Source organism: Pyrus communis, chromosome 7 (assembly GCF_963583255.1).
Source record: "Pyrus communis chromosome 7, drPyrComm1.1, whole genome shotgun sequence".
Taxonomy (NCBI): Eukaryota; Viridiplantae; Streptophyta; class Magnoliopsida; order Rosales; family Rosaceae; genus Pyrus; species Pyrus communis.
The window spans coordinates 6,695,547-6,720,065 of NC_084809.1; the positions used below are offsets into that span (position 1 = coordinate 6,695,547).

Genomic DNA, 24,519 nt, shown 5'->3' on the forward strand with positions numbered 1-24,519 from the left:
CAGATGCAAAAAGTATATATTTTGTTGTCTACAATTTAAATGAAATATTTAAGAATTTAGAGTGAACTGTCTAATATCAAAGTAACAAATCCATCAAAAAATTGTTAGTAACAAAAGGAGAAACGTCAATGGATTGAAATCAAATCCTGTCTACGCTTCTCATTTTATTTTCAAATTATATTTTTTAGCTAAAATTGTCTAAACAAATAAAGTAACAAAAATAACAAACAAAACAAAAGAAGCCAAAACAAAAATAAAAAATAAAAATAAAAAAAGGAAAGAGAAAACTCTGCATACAGTGTGTGTGAAATTGTGAATGTCTGTCTTTTTTCAGTGTCAACTGGCTCCCAAAACATTCAAAAGATATTTATAGAAAGAAATTTAATAGCAAAACACACCCAAAACTAACTTGTTTTACAAATTGACCCCTTCCTCATACTTCACTATTTTCTTTCCCACTTCATACCATCCATGTTTTCTGTTAAGCTTAAATTACCCCCTAAATATTCGGACTTTCCTGCTAAACCACTTCTCAATCATCCAATTCCACTAATTACTTTTTAATCCTAAATTAGGATATTCTTGTCCTCTTGATTCAACCCCTTTCTCAGGTTCCACTTTCTTTCCCCATTTTTCCCTTTTGTATTTTACATTGCAGGAAAAATCTCTTCTGGGTTTTGTTTCTTCTTTCCACCTTTCCTTTTATTTTTCTGGGTTTTTTTTGTCTGAAAATATTTATTTTTCTACAAAAAAGGCCCACTAAAACTCTAAAAGGTTTTTCTTTTCATTTGTTTATTTTTTATCTTTTTTTTTTTTGGGTAGAGTATATATATTAATGGCAGAAAACAGACTTTCATGGCCATCACAAATGCTAGGTTTTTTGGGTGATAAATTTTTGTCCCTGACTCATCTTTCATCAAATCTTTAAGCAACCCAGCTGAAGAAATCAAACACCTTGCTCAAATTTCAAAGCTTTTTTCTCAGGCTATAAATTAAGACCAATTCCATGGATTTGTAGCTGGTGGGTTTTTTCTTGGTTGACATATCCTCTCTCTCTATCTCCTCTTTCTATCTCCTCATCTTGATTCACCCCTCTGGAATCCCATTTCCAAAGAGATGTTTGGGACTCAGAGCAAGAGAGACCTGCCTCTGGAATTCCAATCCCAGATACCAATCTTGAGGCCCAGCATCCATGCCAGGAGGGCAAATCTGACTGTAAAATTCCAGGACCTTTATGGGTTTACAGTGGAAGGGAATGTGGACGATGTGAATGTGTTGAATGAGGTGAGAGAAAAGGTGAGGCAGCAGGGGAGGGAATGGTGGTCATTGGAGGCAAATAAAGGTGCAAATTGGTACTTGCAGACTTCTATTTCTGAAGGGAATTTGAAATCCTCCTTAAAGTTTTCAGCTTTGGGAAATTCCATCACTCTGAAGCGGCTGATTAGGAAGGGGATTCCGCCGGTGCTCCGCCCCAAGGTGTGGTTTTCGCTGTCCGGGGCCGCCAAGAAGAAGTCCACCGTGCCGGAGAGCTATTACGATGACTTGATCAAGGCCACTGAGGGCAAGGTCACCCCTGCCACCAGGCAGATTGATCATGTGAGTTTCTTAATTTGCCCACTCATTTGGATTTTGCAATCATAAGTTTGTGGCAAAATGTTGGAATTTGATATTTTATTGGTATGATTTTCTTGGTTTCAGCTTCCCTTTTGAGAGATGGAAGTAATTTTCAGGATGAATTTAGGAAAATATTTTTGATACTGGTGATATTTTCTAATTTAAATTGCGGGGAGGGGGACTCTAGGGGTACTCGAATTCGAGTGCATAGGGGTAGCACATCCGCACTAGCCAATGTAACTATTCCCACGTCAGTGAATTTAGGAAAATATTAGCTCTAGGTAACTTTGTGGTGATCTTTGGAAATGTTCATGTTTGAGCATTTGTCTGTACCAATCCATTGGGGAAATCTTCCTTTAGTATTTACTCTAATGCTCAGAATTTATTTCAAATTATAGCTTATAGGTTGTAGCTGCATTGTCGTTGAATTTCCTCCACGTTCTGCAATTCATTCCTTGACTGTATGTGCAGGACCTCCCCCGGACCTTCCCTGGTCATCCATGGTTGGACACCCCAGAGGGTCACGCTGCTCTCCGACGTGTACTTGTTGGATATTCCTTCCGTGATTCTGATGTTGGATACTGTCAGGTGGTTCTCTTGCGCCTTTCGAAATACCCATGTTTTTAAAGTTGTGTGATTAACTGATTATCACAAGCATGAAGGTGCCAAAACCTTTATTTGTTACAAAATGATGTTCCAAATTGCTGCATGTTCAAGACTGCGTTTGTTAATCATATTATTGTTTTTGTTCAGATTAAGTTTAACACTTCGATTTTCATTCTCTTTAGGGCACCTCTTTGTGTTTTACTCTTCCTTTTCAGCTTTAATTGTTAGCTAGCATCTTTTACATTGCTCCCGTTGAATCTATCTTGTAGCCACACTTATCAAATGAGAATGTCCTAATCAAAGAAAATAACAAAAATTGAATGTATTTGAATGGTTTCCGAAATACTTGTTACTACAGTACCTTTCTGTTGTTTCTTCAGCCATCCCAAAACCTTAGTTCACCAACTCATGTTGTATGCCCCAGTGAAGTATGAGTTATTTCTCCTGTAAATTTCAATAGGATTGACCGGAAAATTTTATTGATCGCAATCTGCTTGCATGTTCATCCCCGCTTGTCTTTATTGCTCGAGAGAATATCTTATTTCATGTATTTTTCCAAGATAACTGATTTGAAACAACAAAGTTGGTCTTTCCTCTGTCTGTATTTTCATATGAATTATATTTACTTTTGGCTGCTGGCGTTTACTTACCTGGAATGGTTCGACCTTCTTGCTGCAGGGCTTAAATTATGTTGCAGCATTGTTACTGCTTGTGATGAAAACGGAGGAAGATGCATTTTGGATGCTTGCAGTCCTCTTGGAAAATGTGTTAGTTAATGACTGCTATACAAATAATTTATCAGGATGCCATGTTGAACAAAGAGTTGTCAAGGAGTTCCTAGATAAAAAGTGCCCGAGGTATCTTGCTTTCGGTGACTTACCTGTCTTATGTTTTACTTTCCCCTTGTGTATTTTTAAAAATTGGAAGCAAAATGCAGGATAGCAACGCATTTGGAAGCAATGGAGTTTGATGTCTCCCTTGTGGCCACTGAGTGGTTTCTATGCCTCTTTTCCAAGAGCTTGCCTTCTGAGGTTAAACCAAACCAAATCTCTCTCTCTGTCTCTCTCTGTCTCTGTCTCTGTCTCTCTGTCTCTCTGTCTCTCTCTCTCTCTATATATATATATATATATGTATACACACACACTAGATACTTGCTGTTAATTTCCGTGACTAACGCTTTCACGGGGGTTGCTCTTTTTCTCTTTCAAGACTACTCTAAGGGTATGGGATGTCCTTTTCTATGAGGGGGCTAAAGTTCTATTTCACGTTGCTTTAGCAATCTTTAAGGTACAAGAACTTCAAACATTGGCCTTTTTCATTGCTTGTATTTGATATGCAGATTTAATACCTCTTGACTGTCGATCATCTAAGTTCAGCCGAAATATTAGACATGATTACAGGAGAAGTTTATCTGATTTTGTGATTTTCAATTGCAGATGAAGGAAGATCAGCTGCTTATAACCCATCATGTTGGAGATGTAATCAGTATTCTGCAGAGAACCACCCATCACCTTTTTGATCCTGATGAACTATTGACGGTAATGCATATCTCTACAACTGCTTATTTCCCCTAAAGAAATTTATATATTCTTCGTGTCAACCTTGTATCATATGGTGTCCACACTATTGCAGGTGGCATTTGATAAGATAGGTTCAATGACAACCAACACGATATCAAAGCAAAGGAAAAAGCAAGAACCAGCGGTGATGAAAGAGCTCGATCAGAGAATAAAACGGCTAAATTCCCTAAAACTGGACGAGAAATAGTATTTGCAGCATCGAGCTGATCAAGCTGCAAAAATGTCCGGCACCCTATTGGGGGCATTGTTCCCCTCGGAAGGAAAGAAACTGAAGTTGTCGTCTCTCACCTGCGTTTCTGTATGAAAGAAACAACCAAGTAAAAGAGAGTACCTGTTGTGTATTAGCATGTTGTAGTTGGAGGTGATCAAATGTAAATTTTTAACTGTTACCGTATATGTCATTAGATACGCTGCAAATTCGGGCATTGCCGCATTTTTATGCCCTGTAATTTTTGCTTCGATGCTGTTCTGTCTGTAACTGTCACTGAATGAATTTCAATTTATTCTACAAAATCTAATCATCTCAGAAAAATAAACTGTAAAATGGTTCTTTGTGAAATGCAGACATGGTAATCTGTGAAGAAATGTGGCAATAAATAAACGCTTAAGCAGTGCTGCGATCATAATCTTGTGATGGAGGTCACGTGTGAGCGATAGATCTTAGCAAATATGCATTAAAGCGTAACACACAGGGATTGCATGCTAAAATGTTTACTGTAGTGAACCCTTTTTTTTTTGTTTTTGTGTCAGTTTTTTTTAAGTTGTTAGGAGGGAGAGGGATTGAAATCGCACCAGGTGCATAGGTATGATTGTTTTTCGTCATTGCGGTAAAGCTTTATTTGTAATACATCCTACTAGCTCCATGTCAAGTGAACAAGAACATGAAAATGTCGACTAGCCAATTTTGTTTCTATTCCACATATTATGAACAAAACATTTCTATACATTTGTTTCTTTTGTAACTTTTTGGTCTTAGGAGCCTATAATTCCATACATTTATTTTATTTGTACAAATATAATTTGAGTGAATTTTTTTTTTCAGGGGAAATTGGGTTAAATGAAGAAGATTTTACAAATCTTAATTATTAAAATGATTAAAATTAAATGACGACAATATCAATCAAATATTGATGATACTATCGATCAGATATTTATAACACATCAACAAATCTCCAAAAGGGATCAATCTGACAAATAGAGTTTGTATTTTCATCATTTTAGTCAAAATCCGCAAGGTTCTCAAAAAATAAATGAAATAAAAACGAAATAAACTCCAATACCAAGATCTATGTTTTTTTTGTTTTTTTTTTTTTTAAACAAACGATAATATATACACTAAGGAGGTGGGGAGTGGACTAAGCCTTATAATAGGTTTGCCATAATAATGTGGCTCAACTTCGCCTTAGGCTAGAATCAAACCTAAGACCTCTTACTTACAAGTAAAGAGGAATACCAAGATCTAATCTTTAATTTCAAAAAAATTAAGAAATGTGCTTAGGGCCTTCCTCTCAACCTATTGTTTTTCAGGTTCAAACACATATCCTCTCATTAGTGCAGTTAAGAATAAGAATATCGTTTGTATTGAAAAATATAAGAAAAAATAAAAAATGAATTCTTATATTATTCAGAATAATTAATGAAATAGCCATTAAAAAGAATATTCCTAGGTACAAAAATCTCTAATTAAAATTTACAAAACTCTTTCCCTTTCTTTTCCTGTGGTTTACAATACCATTACGAAGAGAGCGTCTGATAACTGCAACCAAGTTTCCTCTTATTCCTCCTCTCTAGAAACCAAAAAACAATGAAATGTGATCAAGTATATCCTGTCATTTTTCACCAGAATTGTCCTTTTTTTCATTTTCTACATACGATTCCTCATTTTCGACCTTCGAGGGATTTTCACGTTCTGTTTGTTGGGAGGTTGGGTTTGAAGCTGCTTCGTCCACAGACAGATTGGAGACTGCACTGGCCAAAGTTGCTTCCTTCTCGCCATCAGCGGAAGCTGTAGGGGACCCGTCAGGAGTGCTAAGGTTTGATTCCGCTTCCCCTCCCGGTTGCTGCAGACTCCAGTACATGATGCTTGCAGTCAAAGTAAGCATCATCTTCTGGTTTACCTGTCATACAAAAGCACACAACAGTAGAATTTGGGTGTTACATATGCTAACTAATGTAATAATGCACTGAAGACGGTAAACTGCGCTGTTGGTTGAATCCAGTTTTCAACTGAATAGTCATATCTACTTCACATACATCGGTTAAACAGAAACAAATAAGAAATCAAATGACATATTCAGGTGCCAGACGGGACAGAAAGTACTCGATGTTTTCATATATTCGAGTCAAGATGACACAGATGAGTATGTTATAAATATTTCAGTATACGATAATATCCATACCACCAAAATGTCCTCTGGTAACAAGAAAATGGAGCAACCTAGCTTTCGGGCAACACTGATTATATACGTTGCATTCAACTTCTTATCTTCCTCTGCAATATTGAAGATAATGAATTTAAAAACTTGAGTGGTAAACAACAAGAACATGAGAAAAATGAGAAATGTGTTTCAATACTATAGTATGAGTCTATATACATGTCCATCTCCAATAGTTCGATACAAAATTTTTTTTAGCGAGTACAATGAAACAGATATACAAGTAGTAGTGTAAAAGAAAACAAAATTGATCATGAAAAATAAAAAATAGAGTACCAGTTTCCCCCTTGGTGGCAAGGCTCCAGTTGACCACCCTTGGCTCCACAGAACTAAGAAGCTCGAGGAAGAAAACTCCACTTGAAAGGTTTTTATCCTAAAATTTTGAAAGTTCAATTAAAAAAAAACCATAAGTAAAAACTGATTCACCAATCATGGGATCCAAGTGATCAGTGAGAAAGGCTTAATTACCTTGAAACTCTCTATTTGGGAGGTTCTACCCGCCTTCTTAACTTTTTTGTTTGCCCAGTTTAGAATGTCAGCATCAGTAATCTCTTTACCCGCTTTATCTTGGGAGTGGGATCTCAAGTTTCTCAAGAGTTGAAGCATACTAAACCTCATCAACTGCCATAAAAATGCTGCGGAGGTAGAAAAGTTAAAATGTTATCACTTACATCATAAAAATATGAATTAAGAAAAAGGGCCATGGGCGCGATTTGTCTTAAGCACAACCAGAAACAAAATCAAGCCCAAAAGAACGCAAAAAACAAAAACTCACAAACTCACATAGTCAACATATCATCAGAAACCAAAACTTCGGTCTTTTATTTTGCCAAGTGGATCAGAAAACGTATAGTTCTAAGGAAGTAACATAACTTTGAAGCTTTGCTTGGATGCAAAAATTGAATATTGCGGTCATACCAAGATAGAACATGAAAGAAAAAACTCTTCAAACTTACCCAGTATGAGCTTCTTATTTCCTTGCACAATATCATTCCCTGCTACATTCACAAGGGAGAAATTTAATTCCTTTCCAATCTCTATAACTTGGTTGGCATTCTCGACTTTTCTAAACGGCATTTTTATTGGAGGCTTTGATGCCTTCTTCCAGTTGACTGATCCTGAAGAAATTTTGTCAAGCACTTCTAAAAGAACCCATCTGCGTGCACAAGTGAGATATATTAACCACGGGACAACCAGGCACAACAGGTACGTGCTTCGAAGGGGTAAGCATGAGAAGGAATTGAAAATCTCACCCATTTCTGACATCTTCAAAAAGATTATTGACATAGGTAGCAGTTCCAAGACTGTTAATCCACAGTCGGAAACATCTCTCTTCTCGAGAAGTTTCGGCATCATCTGTCATCATCTCAGCAAAGGACATTTTTTTACTATCAGCAGACAACCCATTTCTGCAATAGAGAAAGCCACACACGATTAACTCAGTACAATTAATTTGCAATAGAGAAGCCAAATTTGCAAGCTCAAACTAAAGAACTTGAGAAGTACTGTTTCCTGCCTGTGCTGGAAAATTTGTGCAACAAATGCAAGATTAAGATTTGGTGAGCCCTCAACAATGTCTTTTGGAGTAAGGTATCTTTTGCAATCCAATTTCTCTGCTTGCTCAAGAACCAGGTTTGCTCTTTTTGTAGGATCCTTCATATTCAAGGCGGCAGGGCCTGAGTGCTCTGGTGCAAGAGCATTAAGCAGGTAAGCATAAGCCTCTCCATCCTGAAAATGCATCGGGTTTATTACATAACCACGAGAACAGGAAAAAAACTCAACAACATACTTTAAAACAAAACTAAAACATGTTGGATACAAGTTTTGTGCAGAATATTGCTTTTCTTTGTAAGTCAGCAAGAAATTCTAACTGCACAGCAGCAACTCAAATAAAATACGATGTATGATGCATATAAAATATCCTCCCTCTTAATTGATAATTTAGTGGTCAGCTTACAGGAAACGGGAAGTACAACTGTAACACCGTAACAATTAGGTTTATGCTTAAAATGCTTATCATTACTAAACTGGTCAGCTCATTCTTACCTTCACATCAGAAGAGAAGTTTGTGACTTGCTTTTCGTAGCCAGCTTTCTTTAGATGAAAATTCATCCATTTTAGTAGAACTTTCTCAGGTGGTAGACCCAAGAGCTCCTCCACATCCTGTCCATGAACACAACACCTGAAGTGAGTTTATGTGCTCATCCACAAACATGGCGAAATGTAAATGGAGATCATCTACCCTTATCCAAACATGGATAAAAGGAAAAAAAAATAAAGATTTGACCTTGCTGTCATCCACCAATTCCACAAGTTGGGGAGTTTTCTTCAGATTAAGATCAGCTAACAGTTGAATCTGATAATGCCACCATGAGAAAAACAAGTTAAAAGTTTACGCCTCGATAACCCAAATCTTGAAACGCTGGTTTCTATGATCTAAGAGACACAAAAGAAAAAAAGCAAAAATGTTTCACACTGCATACCTTGATTATTTGTGAAATCAAGCCAAGTACAAGATGGGGCTGCAAATTAAGAATATGTGAAAACGTTACGAGAAAACTGGAAGCTCAGAACAAGCAGGAAAACTAATAAAAACATTCCAATAGGTAGCTGCTAGTGCTCAACTTACTCGTGCTTCAACCAAATCCTGTGTGCCGATGTTAACTACAGTACAGCCGATAGCCTTAGCAGAATTAAGACAAAGGGTATGGTTCTCATTCCTCTCCCATGGATTAAGAACTGCTTTAGTGTTGATAGCTCGCTCATCTATAGTCCCAGGAACAGCTATATTGATAAGCTTACTACATCAAACAACTAAAATAATTAAGAAACTTGAAAAATGTCAGTTGACTCTACTGAGTATAAAATTGAGTGGGTCAAGAAACACTACCAGAGTAGTACTCCGTCTTTTGCAACATCAAATAGAGCATTTGTAGATGGATCTAAAGGAAGATACTTCTTCAAGAACGGATCTTCCGCCAGGTAGCCATTAATGTGAGCAACATAAGAAGACTTCTCAGAAGTATTAATCGCGTGGTGAACCGTTGTTGTGGTTGCCTTGAGAAAGGAAGATTGTTTTGAACCGCCAGATCTTGCATTTTCACGCGCTTGCAAATTCAAATATGCCTGCCATTTAGCAAATCCGATTCCATTGTGTCTAACAAATATCAGAACATGATGTAAAAGAAACAAGACTGCAAATGCATACTCCATCAAACGATTATGAATAATCCACTAAGTGCAGGAGAAATGGAAGACTCACCCGAAGATAGGACTCAAAATCAATTTCTTCACCAATGTTATTGCCCGACTCCAATAAGATTGATTTAATCTCATCTTCATTGAACATATCACTGAAAGCCTTCAATTTCGCAAAAACAGGCGGCAAATCTCCCAATGTGACTCGACCAGACTGATTCCTTATCGAAAGAAACTAAAACCAATGCAACCAATTTCACATATCACCAAAAAATTTCCACTTGATCATAAAATTTCTCCCAACAATTTGACAGAATACAAAATGCATAAAATTGATAACCAATCACAAAAAGCTTACTTTCGATTTGAGGGTGCGAAGCTCGACTTGAGTGAATTGGCTCTGCAGCCATGTATCAGAAACAATAACTCCTTCAAATGCAGACATCTTCCCCTTTGTTTGTGCCGAATTCCCAGTACAAAATACTAAGACACTGAATTCCCCAGAAACAAAAATCACATATTTCAATCTTCAAATAGCTATAAAGATGACAATGTTCGACGCGTTAGCATGTAATTATTAATCTGGCAACAACAGAAACACAAACTAGATCGATATATGAAGATAACCCAATTGAGGAATCATATCATAGATGCAGAATAGCATGCACGTCGATCAAAAAACGCGTTTTTAAGATTGACCCAGTAATCGAATCATACAGTAACGGACATAAACATATAAAATAATCAAAACCCACGTCGGGAAATGGAGTGTACCTCACGGAGATTCAGAAGACAAAACCGAAATTGATGGACTTTCTCATTGATTCTGCAGAAGTTTGGATGTTGGAGAGAGAGAGAGAGAGAGAGAAAGATGTTTGTGTGTAGATTGATGAAAGGAAAGAAGTCGAGAGTGAGAGAAGGAGAGAAAAACGTGTAGGCGGAAGGACGCGCGAAGAGCCAGGGGAAGGAAAATAGATAGGAAAATGGAAAAGCAGAGGAGGAGAGGCCGGCTATGTCTGCGTAAAAGGAATGTGAATGTCTAAAAATATTTTGAGGGAAGAGGAATGTGGTCGGTTTGGCATCTTCTATAAATTTCAAATCATTTATTGTGTTTCCACATAAGCATACACATTGTGAGCACTCTCGCACGTCAGAAAGTTATGAAATTTTACAATAGTTGATAAAAGTTTAGTTATTTTTGTATTGTCAATTAGTTTTTAAATTCAAATTTCAACTGAGCATATCGTTGTGTGTTAGGCTTGTTGCGTGTGAAGAATTATTTCAAAAACATATTGATTGCTTGTTGAATATTTAACAATTCACAACAAATAAGAAAAGGTATACAAAAGTTTGGACCTTGTTATATAGTTTGAAAATTGTGCAAGTTCCCTAGCAAGAGTAGAAAAATGTTATTGTAAAATGGTAACTTGTAAACGGTTTAGCTGATGCAAAGGGTTGACAAACCAGAGATTAGTCCAGTTGGTAAGAGCATTGCACCCAAGTTCGAAACCTCTTTTTTATAAATTAGAGTAAGAGTGTTTAGAATATCATCTCGTAAAAGTAGTTGACAAACAAAGCAAATGTTGTGATGAGCAAAAGTAGGGGCAGTTTCATAGCATGACTTGTTGTCATGCTTGTCGACAGAGATTTATCACATTCCCATCTCTCCAAGTCACGCGACAAGTGCTATAGTGAGATGAAGATACATCTTCAATGATATCCAAGTCTTTGTCGACGGAGATGTATCCCATTCTCATCTCTTCAAGTCATGCGATGAGCGCTATTGTGAGATGAAGATACATCTCTAGCGACACACAAGTCTTTCTCCTCGTTAAGTAAAGATCAGTTTAGTGTGCACTGCTTAATCATTTTCTATGAAACATGTTTCTTAATGACACATCTTCCTTAATGTGAAAACTCTTCCACTTTCAGATGCATATATGTTTTTGTCTCGATGATTGTCTCAGCCTGCTCTGAAGAAGCAAAAACCAGCAGGCGATCCCCATAACATGAACGGCTGGTTTGGTATTGATATGCTTTAAAAAAAAGCTGCTTCTGCTGTGCTGTGAGAATAAGCAGCTGTGAAATAAAGAAACAGAGTGTTTGGTAAACTTTTTTGTAAAAGTACTTTTGAAAAAAAAAAAAAAAAAAAGCAGTATTATAGTATTTGGTAAACTTTTATATAAAACAGATGTGAAAAAAAACCAGTTTTTCAAAGCTGGGTTTTACAGCTTCTTGTTTTTGGCTTTTTTTCATCCAAAACTGTGAAAAAAAAGCTGAAGCTGAATGTTTACCAAACACAAAAACAACTTCCAGCTTTTTTTTATACCAGTTTTTTTCAGAATCACCTTAGCACCAAATCTCACATATATTTATGTATATCTTGTAAGCTAAGCAACAGAAGAATTAAGTTAAAAGTACAACAATTTTTCACCGCATAAACAGCAGATCAAACAAAATCCCATTTACTCGTGTAAATAAAAGAACTCAAATTCTCATACACATAGAGATTCAGTGCCACATATGTCCACAAAAAATGGTTTCAAATCAAGCAATCGAACGTAAATAAGCGAATCGACCCACTTAACATATAACTCGAAAAAAATTTCAATCAACGGGGAGGTGTCTCTCACAAGATCAAGGCCAGACCACCTGAGACTGCCAAAACCAAGTGACCCCAAATGCCCCAGCTGATAATCCTGTAAGACGAAGATTTTCCTGGTGCAGATCCTGGAGATGATGAGCCTCCATCAGCGGTTGGAGCATCAGCAGCTGGTGCAGTGTCAGGAGCTGGTGCTGGTGCTGGAGCTGAGGTTGGAGGAATGTCAGTACCGAAGATTGCCTCAGGTAGAAGAACCTTGTCAACTTGGTAAACTGCAACAGGATCGGTTGAGTGCACGCTGCTGCTTACTTTTGTGTCTGACCATCCTGAGGTAAGGTGCACAGAGCCTGAAGTATCAGTGAAGTTCAAAGTGTAACTTCCGCCGGCAAATGTAGGAATTGGGCCTGATTCGCTGAGGTTTTTGAAGTCGGCTAGAGTGTAGTAATGGGGCAAGCCATGGAATAGGATGACTGACTTGAGCTGGTCAGCGGTCAGATTGGACAAAGAGGGCTTCTTAAGAGCTGTGAAGGCACTGTCTTTTGGGACAAAGATAGTTATGCCTTCCTCAGTCTTGTTGGCTTGGTCTTGGAAGGTCTCAAGCACTTTAGTGGATTGAAGGTAGTTAAGGAAGGTGTGGAATGGCCCGGCCACGGTGAGTAATTCTGTGAGGTTCACGAAATCTGGCGCTGGAGCCGGGGCTGGAGTAGGGCTGAAAGAGGGAGAGGGAGGTTTGGTTTTTTGAGCATATGCTGCTGAAGAACTCAGAAGTAGTAGCATGCAAATCACAGGAAGTTCCATTTTCTCCAAAAAATTTGATAGTACTATTTTGTATGGAAACACTCTCCAACAAATTCCTGCAAGAATAAATTCCAAATATGAATTAAATCTCAGTTTAACAAGACATGCAAAGTGGTAAAATACCAATTAATTAACCACTCTTATGAGGATAATTAATCACAGTGTGAGCAGTAAAACTCTTCAATTTACTCCAAGATCCATCCTTTTCACCTTTTCCTTGCAGTAGAACTATTTTTCTACACACCCATTTTGCTAAATCTTGGAAAAAGTGAGAAAATCTAAAAACACAATCATTGCCAGATCTTGATTTACAGTAAAAAAAAGTTGTAAAACAGGATGATTACCCATTAAAGTGGTAATTAAAGATCTAATGGACTGCACTAAAAGAACAGATGCAACAGTAAATGAAACTGCAATGAAGGAAACAGGAAATGCAGGTGAGATTAACTTAGAAAATGACCCAATTCCCCGTTTCAGAACCCAGAAAAGAAATTAAAAAATGGGAAAAACCAGATCAAAGTTCTGTTTCTGTGAGGCAATAAATTCACCCTTCCCACACTCACTAGAGGTTTCTCGGTAAAACCCAAGTCAACAAATCTCTAGAAGAACAAGAGGAAAGAGTCCACATTCAAACAATGCACACCCACAAATCAGATCTAGATCAGCTCAATTCAAAATAATACATCACAACATATCAAATAAGACTAAATATCAAAGAATATTAAGTAAAGTGGTAAACTTTCAGAAGCTCAAAGAAGTAGAATTGAACACGCAAAATCCTGAAGAAAAAAATGGTAGCACTGACCTCTCACAGCAGAGGAACTTAGAGAGAAAATGGAGGTTGCGTATGCAATTGAAGAGCAAAATGTGATGAGGGTATATAAAGTGAGAGGGGGTCTTTTGCTGGCTGGTGAGATAAAAACAAAAGAAAATGTGTGGGGATGGAACCAGCTGGTGCCCTGGTGGCGGTGGTGGTGTGAAGAGATGTAAAGGTGGAAAGTGGGGGTTTTGTTTTGCAAAGTGCAAATGGATAAAAAAAATAGCCTATCTGATAAAAAAAATTAGAGGATAAGCTTATGTGATAAAATCTGTTAGGATTTATAATTAAAATTAAAAAAATTATTAATTTTTTTGTTAATTATTAGCATGTGAACGACACATATGAGTTTAACACATAATTCTTTATTAATTGAGAACGTGATGCTAACTTTATTTTTTTAGCCTCACATGAATCTCATGATAATAATTAACAAAAAATTAAAGAAATTTTTAATTTTTAACCTAAATTCTAACCGATTTTATCATGTAGACTTATAATTTTTTTTTTTACTACAAAAGCTATCTTCCAACTTCCCTACCCCCTCTAGACTATTAATAATTAAGCCTTTGCAAACTGTTTACTTTAATTGAAATGACATTTTCACTTTAAAAACAGGGGAGAGTGTGTGGGGTGGGATTTCTAAATCAACTTCATCAAATCAGTTTCTCAATGCATTGAAGAGACTCAAAACTTTCACTCTACCTCATCATTAAAGACTTTCTCCTACTTTTTCTAGCTAGGGTTGTCGATGGGACTTGTTTGAATTTATTTATTTATATTCGTGTCGTGTTAATAACACGTATTATTCAAGAAAAATTTAATTCATCTTTCCGCATTAGGAACTCTTGTGAGCCATGCAACGCTCCAATGAGGAAATGTTTAATGCTCCCTTTCTTGAACACCCTATTTAGTTTTTCTCTGAAGAAACTTAAGGTTCCATTATAAAATCAATTGACAATATAAAGAATAGATCAATTTACTTATAAGCCCATATAAGGTCACCTTACATATATTGTTATATATTTTACACATCAATACAAAGAACTATATTTCTACAATTTTAGACGTCGCACCTAAACTAATGTAAGTTGTTGATTTTACTTAGCGGTTGTCTCAACCAAAGCACCAGTTGAACCTTTCCTAGCTAGCATTCTTGGCTCAACCAAGGCACCAGTTGAACCTTTCCTGGCTATCATCCTTTGGCTCAACCAAAGCACCGTTTGAATCTTTCATGGCTAGTATTCTTGTTAATTAGTGCTAATCGTGTGTGGTTTGTAACTGGTCTTTTCTCTCTGTCTTTTGCTTCTTGGGAATCGAACTTGTAGGTATTTACTTGGATGGTAAAATCTGGGGTAGGAAGTAGGAAAAGGACAAGCAACAAACTTATAACGTATCAACTAACTCCAAGCAAAGGCCAATCTAGAAGGACTGCCCGCATTCATTGACATCAAGTCCTTTGTAATTTGAAACTTGTAGAATGCCTAATTGACATCCAACGAGTTTATTTGTTAACGACCTGACTCATTAAGCATCCATTGAAATGCTAATTTTTAACTGGTGGGTTGGAACATGTTAATGAATTGAGTCCAAATGTCAGGCCTAGACTTAAGGACGATTACAAAAAATACAAGTTTGAGAAACTTGCACAATGCCTAATTGACATCTCAAAATGTAAAGCATAGAATCTATCACGCTCGAAATTCAGAGCTCGAAAACGGTCGAATCCAATTCCTCGTGGTGAAAATTAGGAATTAAAGAAACAAGAATGGTATAGTGGGGCATACATGAGATTTGGACCAACAAACATTGGCTGTCTGGTTGTTCTAAAGTCCGTCGGTGCCAACTGGTGCCTTATGATTTGGCAAACACGCGCACTGACTTAGAGAAACCACACGACGCCGTAAATACGACACTGTTTCACCGTGTCTCCGCCGATATGCAGACACCACATACTAGGGGTGGGTTCAAAAAACCGAAAACCGAAAAAAACCGAAAACCGAACCGGACCGAGACCGAAAAAAACCGAACCGAAAAAAAAACCGAACCGAAATTGTCAAACCGAACCGAACCGAACCGAACCGATATATATATATATATAATTTTTTTGAATATTTATAAATAGTTTAGTCATACAATCATAACAAAACAGAACCTGTTGCCAAGTTGGTTTCAGTGAAACTTTACAAGCATGGAGGCATGGGTTCGAACCCTCATGCCTCCAGGATTTGTGAGATTTTTTTTAATTTTTTAATCTTTTTAACAAAACAACCCTAACCCTCCTCCTCCTTATTTTTCATTCCGCCTAGCCTATTAATATGAATGTGAACTTTTATATTTCCTTTTTTTTTTTTAATAATTTTGGAGGGAGAAAGAAAAAAAAAAAAAAAAAAAAAAAAAACCGAAAAAAACCGAAACCGAACCGAAAAAAACCGAACCGAAAAAAAACCGAACCGAAAAAAACCGAAAAAAATTTGAACCGAACCGAAATTTCGGTTCGGTTTCGGTTTTGAGAAAAAACCGAACCGAAAAAAACCGAACCCAGCCCTACCACATACCACATGCCCAACATTACGCATATACTGTATAACCTTGTTAAAGTAAACCTTAATCCAAAAATAATACTAATAATTCTTAACCTACCACATGATCATAATTATTGTTCCTAATTTTGTTGTACAAGGAAATATTATTACTAATTATGCTGTATTATTGTAATAATTTTTCTAATAGTGGAATATAGCATTAAATAACTCTTATATGATAATTAATATTTATATCTACTCAACAAAGTACCGCAAATAAAACTAGCCACTATTAAATATTACTCATTACAAATGTCTATTATCTTCGTCACAACTACGTATCAAACTCGTAAAAGCACATGGTTGGTTTGCTATTGTGATTTACCAATGTAGCTACAAAAATATTTTATTTTATAAATTTAGACAGAATATTTTTTTGTAATAATTTATTATAAATAACCGTTAATAGTAAATATCTATTAGAACTTGCAGTGGTCACCAAAATAAGGTAAAAAAATGAATTCGTTGGTTAGAAAGAAAAAAAATGTAGGATAAAAGATAAATTGCAATGGTCACACAATTAACGGTTATTTATAATAAATATTTAAACGAATAAGAAATTAAAAAGTATTTACTAATTAATTAAAAAATATTTAAAGTTGTTGTCAAGTTTGACAGTAACTCCATTTGCTGTTGTGACATCTCACATCGTCCAGGGGAGTGATCCTTAAATATATATTGTCATCCCTACCTAGCACGAGGCCTTTTAGGAGCTCACTGGCTTCGGGTTCCGTAGGAACTCCGAAGTTAAGCGAGAAAGGGGCTAGAGCAATCACATGATGGGTGACCCACTGGGAAGTTGCTCGTGAGTTCCCAAAAACAAAACCGTGAGGGAATGGTAAGCCCAAAGCGGACAATATCGTGCTACGGTGGTGGAGCGGGCCCGGGAAGTGATTCGCCCTGGGCCGGGATTTGACAATTTGGTATCAGAGCCTAACCCTGGCCGCGTGTGTGCCAACGAGGACGTCGGGCCCCTAAGGGGGGTGGATTGTGACATCCCACATCGCCCAGGGGAGTGATCCTTAAATATATATTGTCATCCCTACCTAGCACGAGGCCTTTTGGGAGCTCACTGGCTTCGGGTTCCGTAGGAACTCCGAAGTTAAGCGAGAAAGGGGCTAGAGCAATCCCATGATGGGTGACCCACTGGGAAGTTGCTCGTGAGTTCCCAAAAATAAAACCGTGAGGGAATGGTAAGCCCAAAGCGGACAATATCGTGCTACGGTGGTAGAGCAGGCCCGGGAAGTGATCTGCCCCGGGCGGGGATGTGACAGCTGTCATTCCATCTCATACCACATAAAAATTGACATTTCGGTTGGAAAATTCTAATACAATTTTTATGTTGTTATTAATGATGTGAATTTCTTGACATTTTCTTTGAAGATGCAGAGGCATGTGAAAGTCATTGGTATTTGTGGTCAAATCAGGTAGTTTGATTAATTAATCATTCATCTTAAGAGGTGGGATTTGTCTTCTACTTGGGGGAAAGGTGTGATGGAAATTTTTAGTCAAACCAATTAGTTGGCAAAGAGCAGTGTTTTTGCACATGATCCTCGTCTAATTAACTAACCACCCATGAAATCTCAACGTTTTGAAATTATTTATTTTCATATGAGTCATATTTTAAATAAATATTATATAAGTTTTAAGGAGAATAATTTGAACTTATATGTACATGGGACACTTTCTTAACTAACTTAACTACGTCAAAATATGCATTTTTAGCTTTTTTTAGTCAATATAATAGGAGAACTTCATGAGTTTCGATCTCTTCAAATATTCCCAAAAAAACTACAACTAAAATCAATTCTATTTTTCTGTAAATTGGAATGTATTAGAATATTGCTTTAGTAAAAAACTCTAGTCTCACATTTTTTTTTTTTTTTTTGGAAAGCTAGTCTCACATTGGTTTGGCTAAATTCTAAATAAGTCCTACGTTCTCCTTAAGTCTCTTCTCCTACATAATCTAATGGCTACATTTTTTTTAGAATAGACTCGATAACGCTAGACTATCAATATAACGAGAGATTTTTCAGTGTGCTGGGAATATGACCTGCTATACCAAGTGTAATAATATCATTAGTTGGAAATTTGAAAAAAAAAAAATCAACTAATTGCATTATGACACTTGTTGTACCAGACCATGTTCCCAGTACATTGAAACTCTTGTGTCCATTCCATTTTTAAGACTTGTTGGGAAGAAAACACTAATACAATACAATGGCAAAGTCCTAAAGCATGAATGTGGAGGTAGGAGAATGGTGGGTTATTGTCAAAGTGCAGAAAGCAGATAGGATCTTCCTTTCAGGTGTGGTTTTCTTTGAAATCTCTTGCACCTTACAATAAAGAGGCATGACACAAATGTGAGGGCCTCAATCTTTGAACCCTATTGAGTTCATGCTAGGAAAACTTGGATTTGAACTCAACAACTCTTGTTTTTTCTTTGTTTATTAATACCGGGGATAGAGACTGGAGGAAACCGAACTTAGGGACTCTGGTGTCGGATAATGCTCTTAACCACTTAAGGTACGAGCCTCATTGCCAACAACTCGTGTTTTGACGGTGAATTTGAAGCACTTGTCACCAACCTATTAAGATTAGCTTAAGCATTCTGTTTGTCCCAATAAATTTCCAAATTTTCAATACTCTTTTAGACCATCTCCAACAATGGCTTATAACCTAAAATTCCCCTTTTTTTTCCCCCCAAAACCCACTCCAACCCATGTGCTAAATAAAACCTAAAACCCAAAACTTAAAAGAAAGCCAAATACCAGCCCGTTTTTAGGCCAAAACTCATTATGGGCCCTACCTGTTGTGAGTGAAACACGGGCTGTGAAGCCCACTTTCCTTTCAGCCACTCTCCCACGCGCCGCACGCGCCAAATCGTATCCCCACCCAACAGCCCCACGTGGGTTGTTCCCTGCGCAATAATTGCAACAAAGTAGCCGTTGGGCTGCTTTATAGATCTAACGGTGACTGATTACTGGGCCGTTGGTTAATCCAACGGTCCAGGTTCAAATTTTTTTTTTTTTAGTTTTATATTTATGTATTTATTGAATCCAACGGCTTAGATCAAATATAATTAAATATAACGGTAAAAAAAAAAGATCTAACGGTCCAAATTTAAATCCAACGGCTAGAATAATTTATAAAAATTATTTAACTTAAAATTCAACCAAAAACTCTATAAATGCCAATGTATTTGTTCAAACATCCACACAAAACTCACTTTTCTCCTACAATTCTTCCAATTTTTCTTTATACCATTTATTCTCATTTCTAGAATTTTCAAGATGGCAAAAGAGCATGTTAGAGGTCGTAATTGGACCTTTGACGAAGATATTGCTTTATGTTTGGCATGGATTTCGATTAGCGAAGATGGTGCCGTCGGCACCAATCAAAATAGAAAGGTTTTATGGGGTAAAATCGTTGATAAGTTCCATGAAAACTCCAACGCCGGTCGAAGGGAAGTTGGTGGTGTTTATGATCGGTGGAAGATTATCAACAAAGCGTGCACTTTGTGGAAAGGAAGCTTGGAGAGAGCCATGGTTGACATGCCTAGTGGAAGGGGCGCCTCAGAAATTGTGAGTTTATTTGTTGATATTTTAGTTGTCATGTACATAATAGTATTTTGCAACTAATTGTTTTTATGTATTTGTTGCATAGGGTGACAAAGCAATGGCAATTTACAAGACAAGAACTACACCAAAAAATCAAGCTTTTAAGTTGCATCATGCTTGGAACATCCTCAAGGATTGTCCGAGGTGGGGAACCGATGCGAACCAATAATGTGGAAGATTATTTCATAATGAAGCCCCACCCCCAAATGATGTCAATGAAGGTGTGAATTTTGCCGACAATGAAGGTGTCGAACAAATGACCTCAACTTCTTCTTTTGCAAGGCCCCCGGGTAGAAATAAGCAAAAGGAAGCAAAGAGAAAAGGGAAGTCCCAAGATCCGACACGTGCACAATTTGCTAGCGAAATGGCAATAATGAAGGAAATCCAGTGCCGTCGGCAAGAAGAATCGGCCCAAATGCTTTTGGCCATGAAGGAAGAAGGGGATAGGGAGCAAGAAAGGTACGAAACTAATTTGATAATGGAGGACCTCGACAAATACACTCCAGAGAGGAAGAGATACTTACGTGGTAAGCAAAAGGAAATTTTACGAAGGAATGCCACAAGGAGTATATTTCAAGATGATGATTCATCTCAAGACTATCACCCAAGTCCATTACCAAGTCAAGATGGTGAATATCATTATTAAGTTTATGTAGTCTATGAGTTTTCGATTGTATTAAGTTTATGTAGTTTATTAATTGTTTTTTTTATTTTTTAAGTTTATGTGGTTTATTAATTGTCTTTTTTATTTTTTAAGTTTATGTGGTTTATTAAATGTCATTGGTATTAAGTTTATGTTGTTTATCTTGATTTTCATGTATTGATTTAGTGATTTTTCAAAATTTATCGGAATTTAAATATTTTTAGGTTAAAATGTTCATAAAATTAATTTAGGATAGTCTACATAAATTTTTTTTTTTAAAAAAGTTAATTTAAAAAAAAAATAGCCTTAATTCATTATTTGATAATCTGGGGCTAAAATTTTAAGTCAGAAGGGTTGGAGTAGAAAAACTGTTTCTGGGCTAAATATTTTTAGGTTTTAGGTCACCATTGGAGATGGTCTTAGGTGGAAGACACAAATAGGGCCTATTTGAATAGGAAGAAGATGAAGAAAACAAATCCAAATGCATCCAAACCAGAGCAACAATGCTTTCGATTAGAACAGAATCTAAGCTCACCTTTTTTATTGCAGGCAGTAACCAAAGAATCCCCTCGAAAAGAAAAAAAAAACACTCTCGCTTTCTTGCAATCCGATGTTATGAAAATTAAGTAACAAACTTAGCATAAGCATGGAAGTAAGTAATATTCGGGTATCATTAACCGGAAAAAATCTTAAACTAACTGCGGTGTGAGAACATCAGCTGAATGGAAGAGATTTGCTAGCACTCTGGGAAATTATCGGTTTATTTAGCCCATTCCTTCCGAATATCGAAGGTGTAATTGATCTCCAAGTAGCACTTGTTATCATCGTCAAGAAACTGCAATAACAGAAAGATAGACAGAACAGAATGAGACTTTGTAGTGGTGACTATATTACTGCAGTCAATTAACTGAAAAATACTTCAACTAGGCTTACCTTTGATCTTGCAGAATATGATCCTCTGGCAAACATGCCAGAAGGTGTGGTCTCTTCCGGCATCACATGTATGTAAGGCTCTTGCTGAGGACTGAAAGTTCCAATCATCTCTTTTGTGCTGTCGACTGAAATTAAAATCATCATGAATGGAACAATTCAAGTTCGGGATGTTTCATTTTACATGAACAACTAGGATGGAGACGGATTACTTACCCTTGACACCAGTTTTCCAAACAGTGTTGGTGTACTTGAGGCCGGATACAATGTTATTCTTAACTTGGAAGGAGAACTTCAGGTTGTGCCGACTACCTTCTTTCAGCGTAAACCATAAGCCTTTGGGTTTCCCATCTTCCGGAATATCTAGAACAATGTCAGGTCTACCAGGAGAAAGGATTGACAGCTGAATGAACTTCACTTCTGGTTCAAGAGTTTCTGTTGTAAAACAAGGGAAACAATTACTGTGCGAGAAAGGAACGGAAAACCCTTTAAAAAAAGCGCAAAAATATGGATGAAGGCATACTCTTTTCAAACAATTATCGTGTCTGTACAGAGTAAAACATCGGAAATAGAGTATTGGAGCTAAATCATTTCTAAATGTACATCCTTACTATCAAATTAATAAAGAACATAGCTAACTGTACCCGTAGGTTGGTTGGAAATAAAGAAGAAAAAAGATGAAGAAAGAAACCCAATGATTGACAATTTCATCTCTACATTCTACAAGTCTACAAGATTGGAGGAAAAAAGTTCCGAGAATGTTCTAGTAAAATGACAATAGGTGAAGAATCACTAATTTTCAAAGTTCAACAATTATGGTGTTCTAATATCAAGTCCAGATACAGGCCTTGTGCTGCGAGATACACCATATGCAGAAAAGAGTGCAACATATCAGCTCTAAAGTGTTCCATCACAGGTTTTTGAGAAAGTTGAATTCTGTGAATAGCAATGTAGTACTTACATTTTCATGATCACGATTCGTGATAACACCATTCATTAAAACAGACAATAAAACAAATTATGCAAAACCATTCCCAATATTATAGGCCGCCTAAAATGATAGCGCCTCGGACAGAGATTGAGATTCATAAAACTAAGAGATAAGCTCAGGGTTGTGGCCAAACAGAACAATGTCTCCAAGATGATCCTTTATTCTTTCTTCTACATATGTAAAAAAACATGACAATTCATGATAGAATCTTAAATCAAAATAAAGAAAATATTTACAAATTCTCATGTGAAAATTTCTTCGGAAACAAGCGTAACAGGAACATTGACCGAAGCAATGATACGTATTAAGATGCAAACATTCTTAAGATGAGGAATTTATTAACTATCAAGGCAGGAAAAGGACTGCACATCCAATGAAAGCACAAAAGGAAAGCTACACTTTAATTATTTCCAATTAGTTATTAACAACTTTGATCATTGGCAATCATCGACAGTGAAAGATTAAAGTACAAAAGAAACTAACATAAAATTCAAAGATTTTGAAATTCGACGATTCTAGTAAAATCACAAAAGCTGAGAGCTGATGAAATGAAATTTTCAATGTCTCATACCCCCAACATTCTCAAAATCCACAGCCCCAAGAAGCTGCTCCTTCCACCTCCTCAAACTCTCATCATCCTGAAACAACAAAGTCAACCAACAGTGCAGCAAACAAAAAAAAGTCAACAACCCAACAAAATATTGCATAAATAAAAGAAATTAATGTGAAAAGATACTAACTTTTTGCCATTAATTGAGCAGAAAAAACAGACCTTATCCTTCTCAATCTGTTCTTTAAGAGTGCATTGGGGACCCAACTGAATTTTACTGCTTCCTTCTTCATCTTCCTCCTCCTCAGCTGCAGAGACGGAAGTCTCACTCATCTGCCTCCCAATCCCCTCAACTCCTTCATTATCTGTATCACCTTGGTTTTCTTTCTTTGTTTCTTTGTCACTCTTCTCTCCTCCCCCCATGTTCTTGGAACTTGAAATAGCTCCAAAATCCAGAAAATTATCAACTCATCAACAAAAGAAAAGAAAACCCAACTGGCAATTCCCAATTGCAGACGAACCGAACAAACGCATTACAGAGAAAACAGAATTAAAGGTTCTTGCTTTTGTGAGTTTGGGGAGAAAATGGAAGAAACCCAGGTGGGGAATTGGGGAAAAATGGCAGAAAGTGAGATAATTTGTGTTTTGGGGACAATCCAATGAAGGAATTAATCGTCTGTGTGTTTGGGAGTACACAAGAAATAAGACCTTGAAAGCAAAGAAAGAAGAGCAAGAAAAAGGCAAAAGGGAAAAACTGGACTTTTGTCCCCTATAGCTTCCTCTGTGGTGGGTTGTTGAATTTCTCAAAAGGGAGAGAGAGATTGAGGATGATTTGTCAAACTGAGTGAGAATTGGTCCTGTGGTGATCCGAAACATAAGTGAGGAGAGAGGCGAGAGAGAGAACGTGTAGGACACTAATGCAGAAGTTTATGGAGATTTGGGGGAATGTTTAGTGAAATAGAGAATAGCTTTGATGTTCTACACATTTATGATTTATCCCCTTGCACGAGGGATTAGATTGATCATGGGGACCCACATACCATCGAAAATAATGTAATCCCCACTCTTTGAATGTGTCTTCTCTTTTATTTTTCTTATTAAGGGGTGCTAATCCATGTTTGTTACTAAAATAATATTAGTAAGGTTGCAAGGTGTAGGACAGGATTGCACCTATATCTTGTGAAAAATGATAATGACAAGTCATTGATGTACTGTGAGTTCTACATTCATCAACGACTGAGAGTCATTATACACCTGAGCATAAAAAAAATAAAAATTTTATTTTGTCACATTGATAGAAAGGGTTGGAGATGAGTTTTTCGACACATCAGCACAAAAAAATGAGTCTCTTATTTTGTCAGATCATCAATTTAACAGAAAATCTAACGATCAATCAAATCTTAAATAGTTGTAATGTTAAATCATAATGGTGTAAATTGATGAAACTAAACTCAGTGACTCATTTTGAAAACCTCTCGGAATCATAAAACATTTCTAAAGGATCTTGAATAGCTATTAGAACCCAAAAATCTCCCAAAAATATAACTTGA

At 36.7% G+C, this 24,519-nt stretch overlaps 4 protein-coding genes across 5 annotated transcripts; 1 reads left to right on the forward strand and 3 right to left on the reverse strand.

Moving 5' to 3' along the window:
- Positions 1-500: 500 nt before the first annotated feature.
- Positions 501-4,336, forward strand: LOC137739876 (uncharacterized). Its single transcript, XM_068479606.1, has 8 exons — positions 501-611; positions 985-1,596; positions 2,086-2,202; positions 2,899-3,077; positions 3,158-3,251; positions 3,430-3,507; positions 3,657-3,758; positions 3,853-4,336. Exons 2-8 carry the CDS (start codon positions 1,117-1,119, stop codon positions 3,985-3,987), a joined length of 1,185 nt encoding a protein of 394 aa, XP_068335707.1. The 5' UTR covers positions 501-611; positions 985-1,116; the 3' UTR covers positions 3,988-4,336.
- An 846-nt stretch (positions 4,337-5,182) lies between these two features.
- Positions 5,183-10,472, reverse strand: LOC137740280 (fimbrin-5-like). 2 transcript variants are annotated; one of them, XM_068480133.1, is made up of 15 exons: positions 10,208-10,472; positions 9,792-9,924; positions 9,498-9,668; positions 9,126-9,361; positions 8,865-9,036; positions 8,719-8,757; positions 8,523-8,591; positions 8,282-8,398; positions 7,752-7,963; positions 7,489-7,644; positions 7,192-7,391; positions 6,704-6,870; positions 6,512-6,608; positions 6,200-6,291; positions 5,183-5,917 (listed from the first exon to the last, which is right to left on the reverse strand). In XM_068480133.1, exons 2-15 carry the CDS (start codon positions 9,876-9,878, stop codon positions 5,630-5,632), a joined length of 2,103 nt encoding a protein of 700 aa, XP_068336234.1. In that variant the 5' UTR covers positions 9,879-9,924; positions 10,208-10,472; the 3' UTR covers positions 5,183-5,629. The 2 variants fall into 2 exon arrangements, with proteins under 2 accessions (XP_068336234.1, XP_068336233.1); XM_068480132.1 differs by having other exon boundaries at positions 9,792-9,970.
- A 1,412-nt stretch (positions 10,473-11,884) lies between these two features.
- LOC137739590 (fasciclin-like arabinogalactan protein 7) lies at positions 11,885-13,795 on the reverse strand. Its single transcript, XM_068479212.1, has 2 exons — positions 13,639-13,795; positions 11,885-12,889 (listed from the first exon to the last, which is right to left on the reverse strand). The coding sequence occupies exon 2, from the start codon at positions 12,831-12,833 to the stop codon at positions 12,063-12,065; it is 771 nt and encodes a 256-aa protein (XP_068335313.1). The 5' UTR covers positions 12,834-12,889; positions 13,639-13,795; the 3' UTR covers positions 11,885-12,062.
- Positions 13,796-20,987: 7,192 nt separating this feature from the next.
- Positions 20,988-23,905, reverse strand: LOC137739035 (rho GDP-dissociation inhibitor 1-like). Its single transcript, XM_068478508.1, has 5 exons — positions 23,192-23,905; positions 22,991-23,057; positions 21,645-21,863; positions 21,432-21,556; positions 20,988-21,333 (listed from the first exon to the last, which is right to left on the reverse strand). Exons 1-5 carry the CDS (start codon positions 23,390-23,392, stop codon positions 21,259-21,261), a joined length of 687 nt encoding a protein of 228 aa, XP_068334609.1. The 5' UTR covers positions 23,393-23,905; the 3' UTR covers positions 20,988-21,258.
- Between the last annotated feature and the right edge of the window lie 614 nt (positions 23,906-24,519).